Here is a 19529-nt window from a genome sequence, read left to right on the forward strand (position 1 = left end):
TGACAGAAACTTGGCTCCAGCAAGCTGTGTATTTATTTTGGAAAGTCTCTTTAAAGCCTTTTTCTAGCACAAGGGGAACAAATCAAAAATAAGTTTGTACTGATGGAGTGACACATTTTTACAGACGTCAGGATTTATTTTGGTATGAATAAAATGAGTCAGCCCCCTGTGACATTTACTTTTAACCTTTATTTTGAAAGTCCATTTATCAGAATAACCCTTACCAAATAAGGGGCAATGGTGGCACAAGGGCAGCTATGACATTATGAAACATTGGCAGAATGATAACAAAGTGCTTTTCCTATTTTCATATGCCAATGGTGTCACAATCTTATGAACTAATACTACCTGGTGATCCATTACATCTTCACGGTAACATATCAGCACCAGTGTGCCTGATCATCAATTGGATTTTCAGTGCTGTGTTTCCAATGTTGTGGTTTTGAGTAACGCACAGCTATTATAATTGTATCCCAATGCTATTTTTCCTACTATAATGTTATGATTTCCATTACACGAGAGTAGATGTTAAAACATGCTGATCTGAACTCGGCTCTCGCCAAGATAAGCACCAACTAAGACGTAGCTTTACAGTAAACTAATGTGATCCATATGTGTCTCCATCCATTTACGTTTCCTTCCATATGATGATGTAGATATCCTTCTGTCTGGTGTTAATGGCTGAAGTGTAATGCTGGCTCCAGGGATCAGCTTATTTTGCCTCTCTGGCGCATCAGCACACACAACGGCTGTGATGCTGGCTTTGGGGATCAACCACAGTGCGGCCTCCCCAGCGCATCAGCATGACAACCATCTGGATTGAGCTAAGTAGGGTACATCTCTGGGGTCTTCAAGTGGGCACCTTCCATCCTCAGTGTTTCGTCGACTAGCCCACGACACCTCAAGAGGGCTCGATGGTGATTCTGGAGTCCCAGCATCACCCCCCTCCGTCCCCCTGTAGAGATGCCTTGTTGTTTGTATTAGATTAATTATCTTCAACACTTTTACAGGCTAGGAAGGATCAAGGGGCCGCCATTATTGTCCCTTGAAAAAGCAACATTATACAGTAATACTGTACTTTTTTTGGTTTTGTTTAAAAACATTACACTGTGACATTTTTCTGGCCAGCAGAACTCATGCAATATATTATTATTTTATTTTTTTATTTTTTTATTTTTTTTTATGCGTTTCACAGTTTGGTGAATGAGCAGGAGTATGTTTCAATCCTTTAATCTTTTTTTCTTCCCCCTTTAATAAGTTACTACGAAGCTGACTTCATATAATTAAAAAGGGTCTGACTCACCTTCAGTGAAGCAGAGCAGGTATATCAGCTTTCATTGAAATGGGCAGACATGAAACAATAATCACATTGGCCCAAAGTGTGGCAAGATTAAACCACTCTTTGGAATGCCGGCAATTATTTTCCACAAATTTTCTGTGATCTACTGAAAGAGAAATTATTTAATCATAAAATCTTGCTATCCCTCGATATTCCAAATATTCTGCAGGAGAGATGTTCATCGCTGATCCAAATTAAAGGAAGGGTGACGAAGACTTGGGAGGAGGGTTAAAGGATTTTGTTTAGAAAGGTTTGGAGTTTGAAGGTTAAGGTTTCAAGGACTACTGTACGACAACCCCATGTAGTTTTATAACACTCATCTGCAATCACACTGGTCATGACCAGGCAAATATATTCAGAGATTGTGGCAAAGCATATACATATAGTATGGAGACAACTTAGCCAGGTTTAGGCAGCAGAATACAATTTCACACTGCAATTAAACAAAGATAATAAACAGAAAACAAAAGTAAAACATCATTGGAAGTAGAAGTAGAAAAAAAAGACCAGCATTAGCCTTGGTAGAGCAATGAACAGCACAGCACTAATCTGCAGAATAATCAATCTCCACAACAAAGATCACCTCTATTATTATTTTGATGGAATTAAAACATGACAGTGGCGCAACCTTTATTTAATTTTTTGTTCCACCAATAAAGCCAAGAAATGTATTAATTGTATTCTGCACGTGCACACAAAAAAAACGCAGTTGAACGCAGCAAAATTTGTGTCAAAAAGTTGTGTCTACAGCAAAATGTTTCTCTGATTTTATTCAGATGCTATTATTGAGTATCTTAAGTTATAAATGATTTCCTCTCAGTGCTGCGGAATGAACTGTTTCTCGGCACAAGGAAGCAAACCATAAGAGACACTCCTTCTTAAAACAAATAGGTCCAAAGGCAGAAAACAACAAAGGCACAACAGTTACTGGCAAGCATACACATTTATAGAACCCCAAGACTACTTTAAAAAACAAAGCACACACCAGAACCAGAATGGGGAGTAACAGTTCAGAAATGCTGAACAATCTACAAAGAAGCAAGATCACAGAGAACCCCATAAACAATTCAGACAGAACTTGCACACAATACACCACAAACAAGCCATGGCCTGCTCTGAGTCCCCCAAAAAAGAAATATAACAACAAAGGAGAAATGGGACCCAAGGTGCATTAACAAGATACATATTTGAGAGAATTGGGAAATGAGGTCAAAGATAAAAACTTAGGGTTATCACAAACAAGGAGACCTGTGGTACAACATATTGCAATTCAGCATGTTTTTCCTTTGATCCTTTCATGACAATCATTTCAAGGTTCTTTCATGAGCTCAATTCCATATGCAAAGCATGCAAACGTAGAGCTTAATTCCAAGATATTATATGAAATGCATTGTATTACCCATTAGATTCACTGGGTCTGTGTGACAGGGAGGACCCTGTCGCTGGTTGAGCTGCGCTGCTGCTTAGTAAACAGGAAGGCTTGCCCGGAGCTGAGCTGATAGGGAGGTCCAGATTGGCTAAGGGGTGTCCGAGGCCCCTACACGTGTTTAAGGAAGCAGCAGCACCAGTGTTTGAGGCTACTGCAATGCCATGGCTATACAGATGGGCGCTGAGAGAAAGCCTCTGTGTTCGTGTACACCGAGGAGAAGAGCGTCAGTGCCAGAGGAGAGAACTACTGTATGAAAACTTTCCACTCCAAGACGGTGCTCATGAAGGCATTGCCCAGCCGAGGCCATCAGGAAGAGGCTGGAGTCGCCGGGAGGACTCCGGGACTTGGCTAGGTTAGTTTAGGGAATTTGATCCCAACAACAGTACAGTGAGGGTTTCGTAGGGTAGGTTTCTGGAGCAGGACATCTCTTTTAGTGACAACTGTTTATTTTTAGCTTTGTTTGGTTTGGTTTGTTTTTGCCTTTATTAAATTTGACACTAGAACTATCATTGCTGATATGCTAGTGGCAACACCTGTGTTGATTCTGCACGCCTGTGCGGCATGTCAACACCCACTGCTCTGTGTCTGATTCAGTATTATTCAGTGACAACCCATGTATGTAACATCACCCTGTTACAGTCTGCATGATGATTTTTTTTTTAAATCCCAACTGTTTGCACAACATCTTCAAAAGCACCTTGTTGTTTGACTCAAATCAGTGTTAGACTGTGCCCAAATGGCCGACATCTTTCCACGCAATTTAGGATTTCGAACCACAACAGTCTCTTGCACTTCTTTTTTTGAAGCACCATGCAAACCCCATCTAATCCTATAAAACACAGATTAGCTGGGAGCAAGTAATCCCTTTCTGCTGGGCATTTACATGCCACCTTCCATGTGACTCCCAGAGCAGAGTGATGGCCTTATTCAGAGGGCTCCTGGCAGACAGTGCAGGATTTGGCCTTCTTCAGTACTTCAGAAACCTTGCTGCCAGCACCTCACTGGAGTGGCTTTAACATACACAACACGGCCCTCCAAAAAAAAAATGAATTCAACTGTTTGGAGAGGCCAACAAGTATTAGGGAGCTCAAGAGCAAATCAAGTGCCATCAATCTAAAAATGCCTTCGTTAGTAATTACTGAAGATGCAATATTTATTAGTTTTTGAAAGGGGCGCTGTCCCATTTTTGAAATTTCAACGATTACATTTTTAAAAAAAAAATTAGAACACCAAACAACAAAATCTGACTTTTATTCAATTGCCTTTGTTTGGGAGAATGATAACTTAATTTATATACTCTAATAATTTAATTTTAATTACAATGTAATAATTAACATTATCCAGTTCAATTATTTGTGTCAGCTCATAGAACATTCTTAATAGCACTGCATGGACATGTGATGCAGCCATTCCCAATGGGCTACAGTATCAGGACTTCAGCATTAGTTCCAAGCTACGGTTATTCAGGGTAGAACTCTCACTGGTATTTTATTTGTCACTTGTTTCTATAAGGTTTACAGAACCACTGGACCACACCATTCTATGTTTTCACTACCTTTTTCTTTGGCTATGTTCAAAAAGACAACTTGATCTCATGACGACTTACAAAGCTAATAAATGCTGGGCATTTTTTAAGTCACACCAATTTTCATTCATTAACATTTCCAAACTATGGTGGCTGTTTTAAATAGCACAGAGGTGTATCATGTTTACACTGCTAAAATGCGTTTGTAAGTTTTATTTGTCACTATGTGCCACATCCCGCAGCCCTGCTTTGATTGGAATAGCTAATGACATGCAACGTATGTAATATGCTGTCTGAGGCAAAGCTGTAGGCTGAAAATAGCAGTGCCCATATGGAATCTGCAGCGTGTACTTGGAATATTTATCCTGTTGTGGCCTCTGTGTATTTGGATTGTACCCCGAGCATGAGGCCCATCCAGAATTAGTAGGCTGGATCTGCAGAACAGTGAGAATCTATCAGACTCAGAAAAGCCAATGGGTAATCACAGCAGGGTACCTGTCAACCTACACAGATGCAAACAGCATGACAGGACAGGCCATTTGTATCTGTTCCTTATTATATGAGTTTAGTTTCTTTGCTCTTATTGTGATTCCACTCAGCCTAATCATAATGCTATGAATACAGAAATACTGAGTCAACAAGTTTTAATTTGCTGTTTTTGTGTTTAATTTGCTGTTTTTGTGTCCCATCTCATGAAAAAAAATTCTGAAAGGCTCTTTATTCCAAATTGTGATCAGCATGTTTTTTTTTTTCAGAAATGAACAATGCACCAAAATAAAGTTACCAAACTAAAAATAAACAACTCTGTTTTTTTATTTTGTAGTGGAAGGCTATTTATTAGGATAATTAAATGTAGTCTTGCTTCACAGATCAAGCCAGGCAGGTTGGCACTGTTTGGGCCACGTGTGACTGGGTACCTAGTGTAAACTCTGAGTTAATGAGAGCAACATTAATGTGCCATGAGCCTGCTGCACCTCCACTGTCAGCTTTAATGAGAGCTGTGAAAAATAGTTCCTGCTGAATCTGAGCCTTGGTAATTAAGCAGATTTGCAATTTAATACATTTCACCTGCAACTGTTTGCTTTGTCTGTTGGTTTGATCTTCAGGAAAACTTACAAAAATAATTGAGCATTTACACCTCATACCAAACAATTCGATGTAGTTATAAGAACATAAGGTCAAGCTGTTTTTAGGGGTTGCTTTTTTGTTCTAGCTGATGTTTTTGATTGTGAGTTAAAAAATAATCTATTGTGTTAACCTACTTAGAAATGTATTAAGCCTGCTGGACTGCTGCACACAAAATATCAGTTATCAATTATACTCCCAAGAATATTCTCTGTTATGATAAATACAGCCAAATTTAATTCCTCTGAAACTAAAGCTATATCCAAACCAATGGGAATTAATTAAAAATACAGAGGAAGCTCAAACGGTGTACTTTGTGTTTACCGTCTATTTAAAAAAAATATTTGTATTGTGTGTATTTCTGTACATTTTTAAACCATGTGTATTCAGTGGCTGTCCTTGGTTTCAATAAGGACATACTCAGTACACGCTTTCCAGTAAATGATTCCGGCTTAAGTAAATGAAACTGACAAGTAAGGTAACACGGGCAGGGAGGAGAGCTATAGGTCTATTGTAATACTCGAATGTTCTTGCATGTCACCATTAATGATGCAATCATTAACTCAGAGAACACCACACATATGCAGATATGCCCTTTAAAAGACTTCACCGGCAGACTGCTGACCGGAATACATGTCCTTAAAGCGTATTCCGGGCAGTCTTCTTCTTTTTGTTTACATCTGGGTCAACAACAGGTTCCCATGAAGTTCCTGTCAATATTTCATCCAGAATAACATGATGTTGAATTGTGTGTCATATTTTATACAGCAAACCATACTGGTAAAACAACAAATACATGTGTGCTCTTCAAGTGCCATTTTGTAATGAGGCTAGATTATTGGTAGAGGGCAAGTTGGCAATGCAAAAGGTCTCAAACAATGTGTTCTCCTTCTACAGTATATAGTTTTAATAAGGCAGAAATAGTCGCTTGCTCAAGCCTTTCTCCAATGGATCCTGTAATAAATAGGCTACTGGTTTAGATTCAGAGTTTTCCACAGAACTAAGTAATGCATTAACCAGCCATGGAACCTTAGCTCAGGGCTACAAGCAGAAGATGTTTTTAGCTTTAATTCCCCTGGCATTGGGGAAAGCCCATTGTCACAATGCTGCTCACTGATCTAGTTAAATTTAAGACACTGTGAAACGCAACTATACTTACTGTTTAAAGATGCTGCATTGCTTAGAATTATTATGTCTGAGCTTACAATGAGGCATCCATGTGAACATGTTCTGTTTGAAGGTGTATTTGAGGTTCTTATTGCTATAGTCCCTCTTAGGAAATAGCTGTGGTGATTAATTTAAAATAATTAGAAAATACTAAACAATAAATTCAATCATTAAAGTGAGTAATGTATTAAAATGTCGGTGTTATTTAAATAGATATTACTATTTAAAATATGAGTTGTGCATTGTTCATGTGGCAGGAGGTCATTGATGCCTGTAGCAGCAGCAGAGCACTCCTAGGTTGGAAGGTGCTTCTGGGTTTATACAATATGGTTTTCCTGAAATGTTGGAAAAATCAGTTTTGCACTAAAAGCATGCTAAGTTTTCTGTCTGTGAAAGGTCAGTCTGACTTTTACCCCAATTCATATGTTGATTTACACTGGAATGCAAGAGAGCCCTAAATCTCTGTAAACCCAACTATGCTAAGAAGAAATGGGTGTTTTCTCTTCACACAGGCCACAATGTGATATGGGCTTTAAATTAGATTCACCAGGTTAACTATAAAGCGCCTTTTGCACTGTTGCTTCGTTGTGTTGTCTATCTGCAATCTGCAGTCACCAAAGCATAATTAGTTGTTTAACTAGCTGATGTAGAAAGATTGGATTTATGTAAGACACACACAGCTTATTCCACAGAAGCTGATTAGCTCTAATCTTGCTTTACCTGAGGTAAAACAGTTCAAGATTAATGTTAACTAGAGTCCGTAAAACCAGTCGATAAAGCTTAAAATGCACATTATAGTGACTATTTCCAATTTAATTACCTGGCACTACTTTTTTTTTGGCTTAGAAATCTTATACTGGTAACATATACAGTACATATACTTCCTTACCATACTGGTCATTTTCTGATTTATCAAGTTCTTATGTTTAAAGAAGTATCAGACTGTCAATACTAATAACTAGTCACAAACCTAGGCACACTTTTGTGTCACTAAATTATCCAGAGGGTCCAGAGGTGCTTGTTTCTAGTATTGTAACTGTATTTATTATAAACCCACCTCACAGCCTAATGTATCAATACGCAATTCAGACTTCTTAAGACAACGCAACCTACTGCATATATACATCATCTGCATTGCAAACAGATCCAACCCATATTGCTGTACACTGTAACCTGTATTTTCCATTGAAGATGCTGTAGTGTTGTAAGTGGTGCCCAGTCTTGTTATGTTTTCCTCTGACCCGGATTAAGCTAATGGGCCTTGAAGAGAAGGTAACTCTTCAGTACTTGGCTTGGCGAGATCTTATAAACATGAGACGGTAACCAAAATGTCAATTACTCCTCTGATAGCAGACAAATCGCTGGGGCTCTAATGCAATTCAAGCAACAATAATTAGATAATGGGGCTATAGAGCGAGTCTGGTGACAGAGATAATAGAATCTAGTGTTCCACCACTTTAATATTAACATGGTTCTGCTTTTCTATATCAGTTTAGGCTAATTTACAATGGCCAAAAGGGAATCTACTTTTTGGAAATAATATTATTGCACTCTGTGGGTACATTTAAAGGACACGTTGCTGTTAATGTATTATCAAAACTCAAGAGAACTTGCAGAGATAGGATACAAGTCCTTGATTTGAACTACAATACGTTGAAGTAATGGTTGGTTTCTTTTAAGCAATCTAAATTCCATGTTCTAGTACAGTAAAACGCAGTCTTGAACATTCAGTAACACCACAGCTACACTGAAAGGATGAACTCATTTGATTGCTGCTGTATTCAAAAGCAGGCCAAATGGTTGATTTTAGCTCAGCAGAACAGAAATCACGGTGCCTTTGTCTGACTGTTAAATTCTCCCAAAATTTTTTTCATGAAAGTTAAGTATCGATCAGCCCCTGTGATTAATTTCTCTTGCGACATCACAGAGATGCCTGAGAACATGAAATGTTTAGCACTTGAAAGGAGGTTTCAAGAGAAAAAGAAATAGGCTTGGTGGATGGAGTCACTTCTTTGTATATCAAATTACTGTGCAGTAATGTGATATAAAAAGCACACTCTTTTATCATGTATTTCTTCTTTGAGTTTCTTTGGAGGAAGGATCTCTTTCCCTTGGTCTGTATCAAAATACAAACCTGTTATGGTAGGCAAAATAGACAGACAGGCCAATAAACAGATATGGGTTTCATTATAAACCAAGTTTTTTTGGAAATCTCTTTTTAATTGTGTGTATTAATGTTAATAAGTGGGTCAATAAATCACCCCAAGCTGGATTAATCCAAAGTTAAAGAGTGGCAGTATTTATACTTGCTGCTGTTTAGATCATTAAAGTTGACCTTATGGATTGTTAGATTTTAGATGTTAAATTATATGTTACATTGTTGCCCACTGCTATTTCACACCATGGACAGAGCTGGGAATCTCATCAATAGATTGCATTTAGTTATTACCACCCCAGCCATTTTTCAGCAAATTAGCTTACTGAGGAAACTGACAAACATTTTAAAATGAAGGTTGACAAACAAGGTCAGAGTACAAAGACGGTTGGGTCTGGTGTTGACATGGTAACTGCTGTTTCTCTATGTTTTATGTGTCATTTATGTTGATGTAAAGCTTGAAGAAACTAATCATGCAGATGTGTGGAAGAAAATTGGCAAAGCATTTTAAAACACGTATTGCTCAATGACACTTACAAATGAAGTATAACAAAAAAAATTAATTACTTATGTTTAAGGTAAGGACTAAAAAAAAGACTAATAGATACATCTATAAGAAGTCAGCTTACTCAATACCACTCAATACCACAAACATAAACAAAGGCAGCCAGGCTTCCCAGCGACAGCGTGTGGAAGCGACATCGTGGGAGAAGTACGAGCGGACAAGTACAACGCAGTTAGAAGCAGTTGAAAGCAGGATGACAGCTGCAGAAGCTAAACTAAACTTAAAAAGAATGGTCTTCAAGCCAGTAATCTGTGACAACTGCATGATGTGGAGCAAATATATTAAATGATTACTTTTCACAGGTTTTTACAAAGGAGGACACGGACAACACGCCCCACGTGTCAACTTGTTCCTATCCAATTTTAAATAACTTTAGCATAACAGAGGCAGAAGTGTTAAAGGGACTAGGAGCTCTTAAAATAAACAAATCCCCTGGGTCAGATGAGATCCTCCCAATAGTACTCAAAGAAATGAAAGAAGTTATTTACAAACCGCTAACCAAGATCATGCAACAGTCTCTTGACACAGGGGTTGTACCGACAGACTGGAAAATAGCAAACGTAATACCGATCCACAAAAAGGGAGACAAAACCGAACTAGGTAACTACAGACCAATAAGCCTGACTTCTATTATATGTAAACTTATGGAAACTATAATAAGATCCAAAATGGAAAATTACCTATATGGTAATAATATAGGGCAGCAGTGTGGAGTAGTGGTTAGGGCTCTGGACTCTTGACCGGAGGGTTGTGGGTTCAATCCCTGGTGGGGGGGACACTGCTGTTGTACCCTTGAGCAAGGTACTTTACCTAGATTGCTCCAGTAAAAAACCCAACTGTATAAATGGGTAATTGTATGTGAAATAATGTATAATGTGATATCTTGTAACAATTGTAAGTCGCCCTGGATAAGGGCGCCTGCTAAGAAATAAATAATAATAATAATAATAATAATAATATCCTGGGAGACAGCCAGCATGGTTTTAGGAAAGGGAGATCATGTCTAACTAACCTACTTGACTTTTTTTAGGATGCAACATTGAAAATGATCTAGACAGCATTCAGAATTGGGCAGACACATGGCAAATGAAATTTAATAGAGAAAAGTGTAAAGTATTGCATGCGGGCAATAAAAATGTGCATTATAAATATCATATGGGAGATAGTGAAATTGAAGAAGGGAACTATGAAAACGACCTAGGAGTTTATGTTGACTCAGAAATGTCCTCATCTAGACAATGTGGGGAAGCTATAAAAAAGGCTAACAAGATGCTCGGATATATTGTGAGATGTGTTGAATTTAAATCAAGGGAAGTAATTTTAAAACTCTACAATGCATTAGTAAGACCTCACCTAGAATATTGTGTTCAGTTCTGGTCACCTCGTTACAAAAAGGATATTGCTGCTCTAGAATTATCCCGGGTTTAAAAAGCATGTCGTATGCAGACAGGCAAAAAGAATTGAATCTATTCAGTCTTGAACAAAGAAGACTACGCGGCGATTTGATTCAAACATTCAAAATCCTAAAAGGTATAGACAATGTCAACCCAGGGGACTTCTTTGACCTGAAAAAAGAAACAAGGACCAGGGGTCACAAATGGAGGTTAGATAAAGGGGCATTCAGAACAGAAAATAGGAGGCACTTTTCTACACAGAGAATTGTGAGGGTCTGGAACCAACTCCCCAGTAATGTTGTTGAAGCTGACACCCTGGGATCCTTCAAGAAGCTGCTTGATGAGATTCTGGGATCAATAAGCTACTAACAACCAAACGAGCAAGATGGGCTGAATGGCCTCCTCTCGTTTGTAAACTTTCTTATGTTCTTATGTTCTTATATTTTATAACACACACGCAGTTCGAACTGCTCCATACTTTGCCGTATTCTACTACTGCTCTTAATTATAACTATTTCCTGTATCTTGTACTTGATTTTACTCTTATAGATATCCTTATTCATGTTTTTTGTAAATGCTCTTATTTAAAATCATTCTTATCCATTTATCGTACTTACTACGTGCTCTTAACGGAATTTACTCTTATAAGCAAATATTTTTGCTATAAGTTTAACTGCTCTTAGATGAATTTGCTCTTAAATGTAATTATTTACTGTATTCTTTATTTTGCTCTTATTTGAATTTGATCTTATTTTCTACTGATTTTACTGTACTTTATAACTGCTGATATTCTGTAATGTGATATTCAGTAATGTGATACTTTGGGCCTCATTCACTAAATGGCGAGTGTCTTGCTTGACCCAAAGCGGAGAAAGTAATTGTTAATAGAACATTTATGTTTAACTCTGCAAATCACATAAATATTTGTTTGCTCAACTTGAGCTCCCTCTGATTTATTTTATAATATTAATCAAAAGACAGCAAAGCACTTGCTGAGTCAATTAAAACATCACTAGTTACATTTCAAAAAGTGTTTGGCGAAATGTCACTTTTTTAATGTTAAAAAAATGATGTTGTTAGATTGCTTGTATTTATGACCACACCTCAACTCTCACTCTGTACATTAATTTATTGGATCTTACAGTTTCCATAATTTCCTTTTGTATACTTGAAAGGTATTTTAAGCATAGCCTACTTAAATATCACACGTACATGGTGACTATATAAATATATTAACATAGCCAAAATTGTTGCATATACACCTGCCTCGTAATCTTCATATATCCCAGACTGTCATAACATTGGAACTCAAGTCGCTATTGAACAGTCTTTAAAAATGTAACAAACGTTTGCAGGAAACAAGCGTCGTTTAAAATGGTCTGTGTTGGCTGCAAAAAAAAGTAACAAGCAGACAAAAACCATTATGCTAGTATGATCTGTGCTCAATCAGTATCTCGTTATTACCTCCTCCTCACACAGCCCTAGTAACATCTGCCTAGTCTGAAATACTCTCTCCCTGACTCTTCTTCTCGCTCTCCTGCGCAGCTCTTCTGCTGGTTCTGTGACACCACCTGGTTTCAATAAGCAGTACTTTTAACACACGCTGAGGCACCTAGTAAAGTTGGCACCCTTAAGTGAATATGGTTTGCATATCAAATACCTCCCTTGTGGTATTTTGTGACGTAATTTGCATACATTTCCACTCATTAACATTATTCATTATATTTAAATGACTTGAATGCGGTACTTTTTCCACACGCTTTTTTCCATGCACTAGGTTGTCTTCCACTAGTTAGTGAATACAGCAGGTGTACAAAGAACACAGCAAAGGGGCTTACTGCGTGCAAAACACATGCCGTTGTTTAGTGAATGAGGTCCTTTGTATTGTGATATTTTGTAACAATTGTAAGCCGACCTGGATAAGGGCTTCTGCTAATAAATAAGTAATAATAATAATAATAATAATAATAATAATAATAATAATAATAATAATAATAATAATAATGGATGGAGAAAATCTTACTATTTCTGATCTTTCAGCACTGGTCTTTAGTGCACCTTCGATTTTGGTTCAGAATAAAACAGTTTGCAAGAAACAGAGTCATTTTTAAACTCCACAAAGGCAGAATTGTGACAGTGAGTTAGCAATTGAAACTGTGACAAGCTGAAAATCATGCCCAACTGAACAATTTTCAGACTGGATAAGCACTAATATTCGGTATAGTCCTATTATCTAACTATCACAATCCTAGCTGTGATAAAGGGCATAATCTAGTATTATTTGCTTTGTCTGCAGCTGCATGCATAGTTTGCCATAATAAAGAACTGTATCTGATATGATTTACTTTGTCAGAGGATGCATGCACAGTGTACCTAACAGCTTTACACTGAACTGCGTTCTGCTGTGAGGGCTTGTAGGCTAAACCATCAGTGGATAGCCTCTGAAAGGGTAATATGTTATCTCATGTTGTATCTCTTGCAGTAAATCGTGAGGAACACAACATGTTAATGGATTAGCTCATACACAGGACGACTTCAAAGTGACAAAGCTCCCGTTCACCCCCCCTTTCAGATGTAGTGCTCAATCAAACATCACACTGAACTCAGAAATCATTAAAAAAAAAAAAAAAAAAAGTTCAAATAGAACTCACATCAACGGTGTCTTCTGGTTTTTGGCTGGGCCCGGAGCAAGCTCCTATTAAAATCTGAAACAAAAGAGTATTACATTTTATTACCCAGACTATGAGAATGTTAGTGACTGCAATAGACGAGGAATTGGCTGTATCAGAGGTAATCAGGATAAAACATAGTTAAACCCTCTGCATGCTGGGAGCACATTATTTATTCACTCTCGGTACAGTGGTTTCCATTTCCATCTTCCTTGGCATTGCAGTAGGTGTGGTACGTGGTTGTACAAAATTGATAAATTATCAGACCAATAAATACATAATTGCTAAAAATAAAGTTGCAACAACAAAGATTATCCCGATAGGTTTTACAGAGAATGTGTTGAAGAACAAACAAAAACAAATGTGTCTAATACATACAGCACAGCCATGTTAAAAAGAGATAAGACCCTGGTTTAGCTTTTGCAAGTACTATTACCCTTCTAATTACTCCGAGACATGCTCTCCCATCATTCTGGAAATGGTCCTAGAGGCCTACAAATCGCTTTGTTGCAATGAGACCTTAATTATTAGTTACTATACAACATATCACACTAAGTGAGGTTAACGGTGTGAAATAATGACCCTGAGGAGTGCATTGTGATGGAGAGAGCATAGCAATGCCTCAGCCCATAGGTTGCAGGGTACTATCATGTACTTGAGGTCAATGTAACACAGTATCTAAGAGTTAGATCTTTCCTCACTGATGACCGAAGGGAAGAACGTTTCTTTCTTTTTTTTTTTGCATGATGAATTCTCATTTGCTATTTTCATCCTGTAAAGACAACCGTGTTGTTTTCTGTTAGTGGCTGGGTGAGTATCTGCATTAGCTGTGATTATTTGGTCCTTGTACTATGCTATTTCATAATAATATGAAAATGTACAAATTCGGTTAATTCATGTGTTGACAGCCAATTGTACATTGTGCTATTCTTCACTGGATAAAGACCCTTAACTAATTCACAGTTTTGTATGCTTTACTGCAATTTACTAATCTTTTACCCAGTGATTACGGTTTCCTGACCATATGTTCACTGAAGAATCCCCCACTTGCCTGAACCAAGCAAACCCTCCCTCCCCCCACCACACACACCCGTTTCACATGTAGCACCTGCTACTTATATATCTTCATAGTTAATAATAATAGCTATGACATAAAATGCCTATTTTATCCCTTTGCTTTACCACAGCTTTCTAAACAAAGCACAGGGAACTTTATTATGTGATACTAATAAGTGTGTGTTTTGTGAGTCAGCTGCCATTATAGGCCCCCATGTACACATAATGAAAGATTAGCAGGAGGGGAGAGTACCATATAGAAACAGTGGAAGGTATGTCAAGAACTAATTTCTATCAATTTCATTAGCAGACGAACGACCCTCTACTCTCCCTGGCCTTGGCAGTGAAAAGGATCCTCTGCAATAGACCTCATCCCCCTCTACCACCCTCAGTCTTTATTAGCAGAGCTCCTCTCAGACTGGCTGGATGAATGAAGGACACAATAGGATGTTCGAAGGACAGGCCTAATCTGATCGGATCTCGGTCCAAATGCCGCGATACAAAGTCCTTCCTCCTCCCCACTCATTCATCAGGAATAAATAGCCAATTGACTTGAAAAGAGCGATAAGATTCCTTTTATCTGAATTGATAGCCTGTTCTTCCTCTCTCTGTCACTCTCCATTGTTTGTTTGTTTCTTTTTTTTTCAGCATGGGTTGGATGAACATCAGGAGAAATATGACAGTCTGCTGGCAGTCTTGCGTTAATGGCTCCCTGCACATTGGGCATCTACATGGAAGATCTAGTCAAACACATCAGTCGAAGCTGGCTTACTGGCAATTAGTCATGCTGCCAGCTTTAAATAAGATCTGGATTACAAAACAGTAAACAAAGTGTACAGACTCAGAATTGGATTGCGGAGAGCTGCAATACAAGGTCTAGATTTCAGGGGATTCTGAACTGAACTGCACGGAAAGCTTGGTAATGCAGTTTACTTAATGTGAAAGGCAGCTGAATTTCAATGCTGGTAAATTTATGTATACCATTACATTTTTTAACTATTTAAAAACTTTGATTGACATAAGTGGTCTTGCAAAAACCCTTAGATGTTAAATGAAAATAATTCCATGCACACAATATACTTATATTTCAACTACCGCACAAAGACAATATCCTATTACCTTCCAAACCATTAACATTTGTTCATTCCTGATTTGACCATCATACTGTATATTATGGTTAACAATTTTCAGACAATGGCCCCTCAGTCAAACCATGTTCAGCTCATACATATTTTCATTATTAGAACATGGTTGTACATCACAACCAGTCACTGTTGTACCACCATGAAACAATCGCTGTCAATGCTATGGGTTACTCAGTGTATGGGATGGACTGCAATCAATTCCTTCTTTCGAGTATTTCCCAAGTTTTTTTTTCCTGCTCTTCCATTTACAGGTGACTGTTTAGAGCCTTTTCCTGATCAAAAATATACCCCCCTGTATTCTCTGCTTGAAAACTGCCACACATAACAAATCAAAGGGGACTTACCTCTTAGTTGAACCAGCCTGTACCAAAAACATACTGCTAGCCAATACCAAACCCTCAGAGGTTGAATTAGGGAAATATTCCCCGTCTTACAGAAAAGATAAGGGTTTTATTAAGCACCAGTGCTAAATATGTTAGCAGGCTGACACGTTTAAAATGCAATTCCTCATTTGCTTGAACCCCCAGGGACCAGTAGGAAGGCACAAAAGCCAGCTGTGAATTTTTGTTCTGCTGCCTAAGCCTGGCTAAATTGCCTCTGCCTTCCGTAAAGGGTCATTTCCCCTACTATTAATAACAAGCATACTTTAACTTGTATACAGCGTTGCTACCTTGTTTTAGTATAATTGTGAAACCATTAAGTGGTTATGATTTTTTTTTTGTCCCTCCACCAATTTCCTTATCAAAACAGATGGGATGGGCTCCTGAGAATCATCTTCATATATTTTATTCAGAACCACTTGACAGCATTTTCAAAACCCCATTTACAGCTTGTGGCCGAGCAGCGTGCAAAATCACAATGGGCCCAGAACTGCTTGTGTTTCTTATCATTTCTCCAGCAGGAGACCTCTGGGACCAGGGAACAAAGTCGGGCCCCACACAGGGAATTCTATTTCTAATCAGATAGGGTTTCTCCTGTTTTCTGGACAAAACCCCCATGACAGTTTTCATTTCAGGCTCACACCTACAGGCCAACTGCAACAACACCAGCTGGAGATAAGCTCAATCTATCAGTTTGAATGTGCTGATGCTAATGCTAATTACTGGGCTCTTCTGTTACTGTGCTTAAGGTTAGTGGACCTTTAAATGAGTCTTGCCTTCTAGAACAAAATGGTACTAGCCAGTTTGTGATAGCTCTTTGGCTGTGATCTCGATGCTAAAACTGCAATTAGAGTTAGATTTTACTAGGAAACTAGGAATGTCAAAGATGTTTTTGAACCCTTTTCTAACTCTAATACACACAAACTTTACACACACATTTTTATGTTTTGTATATTATTGATCTAATAGTACTGTGATTACACATGTTGTTTATGTGCATCTTAGTTGCTAAGTAACTACAGTACATCAGTATTTACAATAGAGCTATACAGCTGCAGTGCAGTATACCAAATGTCATCATATTACATAACTTCAACATCCCCAAATTATTGACTTGCATATCAGTATCAGTATTAATGATAGTGGTTGCAACACATGCAGCACACGTTTCGACTTGAAGGTCAGGGCTGTAGTCCCAGGTTGGGATTTAGTCTGGAAGACATCAATCTTAAGTGAGTGGTTCAGGGTGGGGAAGCCACCTGTCCAGGGCAAAGGTGAAATACTAGAAAGACCTGAAGCAGCCCATCAGCATCAATCTGATGCTGAAAAGCAGACATGCACTCCCAACAGTGCAAGTCCACTGACAACCAGCAAGTGAAACAGAAAGGTACAATAGAAGCAAGACAATACCATCTGGGTCCAAGAAGATCCTGGTGGAGACAGGATCAAATTGAACCTTTCACAATTTTGAGGGACTTTGAGGATGCTGGTTAGAAAAATTAATTACAAAAAAAAAAAAAATTCCTTTAATGGTGTAAGTGGACAAGAGGACTTGAGACAGTCTTACTAAAATGAATCTATTGTTTAAAGAAGGCCAAGTGTAACGGGGTGAGGTCCGAGCTCAATCATATCACCATCACAGGAACCCGGAGGTATTTAAAACGCACAAAAACAGTCACTGGTAGAGTCCACAGGTATAAATGTTTATTTTGTTATTTTGCACTGGATACTTCACACAAATTGCCAATGATTAACACAGACTAGCAGGTTGTATCATCAATAACTGACATTCAACAGACAAGATCATGACTGATCTAATAATCCTCTCTCCTTCTAAGAAAAAGACCTGGCATTATATGATCCCCAGCCCCGCCTACTGCTAACAGGATTAATTATTTAATAAACATTTGCACCTGGGATGATTTTATACAAAAATAAACTATTAGTTAACATTCATACTTTTACAATAAAACATTCATATATTTTACATTAAACATGTTTCTTCTCATGTATATGTATTTATTTTAACCTGCATGCATACCGTCTTTGTTTACAAACGATCGTTAAACTATTATATTGCTTACTTATTATCATTGTCATTATTATTCCTAGTCCTTAACTATTACCAGTAAAGACTGACATAGCATTATCCCTTCTAGTGGAAGATTACCGAACATATGGCTATATGTATAGCTACGGTAATTTCATTAATGGAAGCGCCCTAACCTAATTACACCAATACACTGTCATATATCAAACACACTTGATCAACAGCATGCGCAATACATAATAAACCCACGGCTCTATCGGCAGTAGAATAACAAACACAATAATAATCACAATAACAGGCAATTCAATATTACAGTGAGGGTCTCACCCTCACACCAAGTTGTGTAGGTTCTATTCATTAGTAACAGCACACTTCAAACTAATTTGCCAACTAAAATAATGTCAAAGAGCCTGTATGAATGTAACATCATCACAACATCTCAGAACTGTAACATCTTAATAAAAGTTTCATCTCGATTGCAGGCTCCCACTATAGATTGACTAGATAGAAGAATTTACTACTATTAAAGGTGAAAAAAAAGATGGTTTCGTAAGATAGAAGATATATTGCATATAGGCTTTGCAAGGCTGGATATGTGCAAAAGCACATATGGAAACCCTTCAAGTCAATAGCCTTGGCAATCCTGACCTCTGCCCTGGAAGACTTAGAAATTAAATCCCCATCCTGCTAAAATGTAACACCTTCCTATTACCTGTCAAGTCTCATCAAGATATCTTTTAAGTGTTTGACGAGTGTTTTTGACCTTGAACTCGGCAGGGTCGTGACCTCCAAGATTCAATCCCACTCTCTGAGACCTCCAGTCCCTCCTCACTCTTACAAAACGATGTTTTTCACTGCTCCAGCCTCCACCTCCCCTCTCTTCCATCCCAATAGAAATGACAATGGAATAGCCTTGCCCTTTTAAGGGCAGCAAAGTGTATAAGGACACTGAGAGCTCAATTTGACTTATTTAACTCGTTTGCCAATAAATCCAGGAGTGTGAAATCTTGTGTTAAAGAAGCCAGTACAAGCTTTTTCACAAAACAGTTTTTTGCTATTTTAATGAAATCACTAAGATCTTAAAGTGTTAAAATAGTCTTAAAGCACACCATTTTCATATAGAGTGAGTTTAAACTTACAGATTTACAGTAGTATTTTGCTTTCAGAAAGAATAAGGTAGTTCATTTAGCTTGTATTTTCAAAACCGTTTTTGCAGTGTTCTTTTTTTTAATTTCTTGTAACTTTTAGAAGTAGTACTTCTACAGTTCTGTTGTTGTTCATAAAAAAAATGATGTGTTTTACTGGAAAGTTTTATTATTATCCACATCTCCAGGGTTATTTTGGCTGTGTGATTTATACAGTACAGTATATTTTTGGTCTCTGTTGGTTTGGCATTCCAGACTGTGTCATATATAATAGAATTATATTATATATATAGTAAATATGGACTGGAGAGGAGGGCTATAGTGGAAAATGATTGCCCTGAGGGAAATCTATTGTTACTGACAGGGGGCTATAATGCCCAAAGCC

At 37.8% G+C, this 19529-nt stretch overlaps 1 protein-coding gene across 23 annotated transcripts in view; it reads right to left on the reverse strand.

The window, feature by feature from the left end:
- Positions 1-19529, reverse strand: part of LOC117431445 (RNA binding protein fox-1 homolog 1) — a 603925-nt gene that overhangs the window by 406746 nt on the left and 177650 nt on the right. For 22 of the 23 annotated variants that reach the window (XR_009308100.1, XR_009308101.1, XR_004548688.2 and 19 more), the window contains one exon: positions 13351-13404. The exons of the other annotated variant lie outside the window; for it this stretch is intronic. Coding sequence is in view for 19 of the 22 variants with exons in the window: in XM_058995815.1 (XP_058851798.1) it covers positions 13351-13404 (54 nt within the window). In the remaining 3 variants the exon portion in view is untranslated. The remainder of the gene's footprint in view (positions 1-13350; positions 13405-19529) is intronic. 23 annotated transcript variants of the gene reach the window in all.

Source organism: Acipenser ruthenus, chromosome 22, assembly GCF_902713425.1.
Source record: "Acipenser ruthenus chromosome 22, fAciRut3.2 maternal haplotype, whole genome shotgun sequence".
Classification (NCBI taxonomy): domain Eukaryota; kingdom Metazoa; phylum Chordata; class Actinopteri; order Acipenseriformes; family Acipenseridae; genus Acipenser; species Acipenser ruthenus.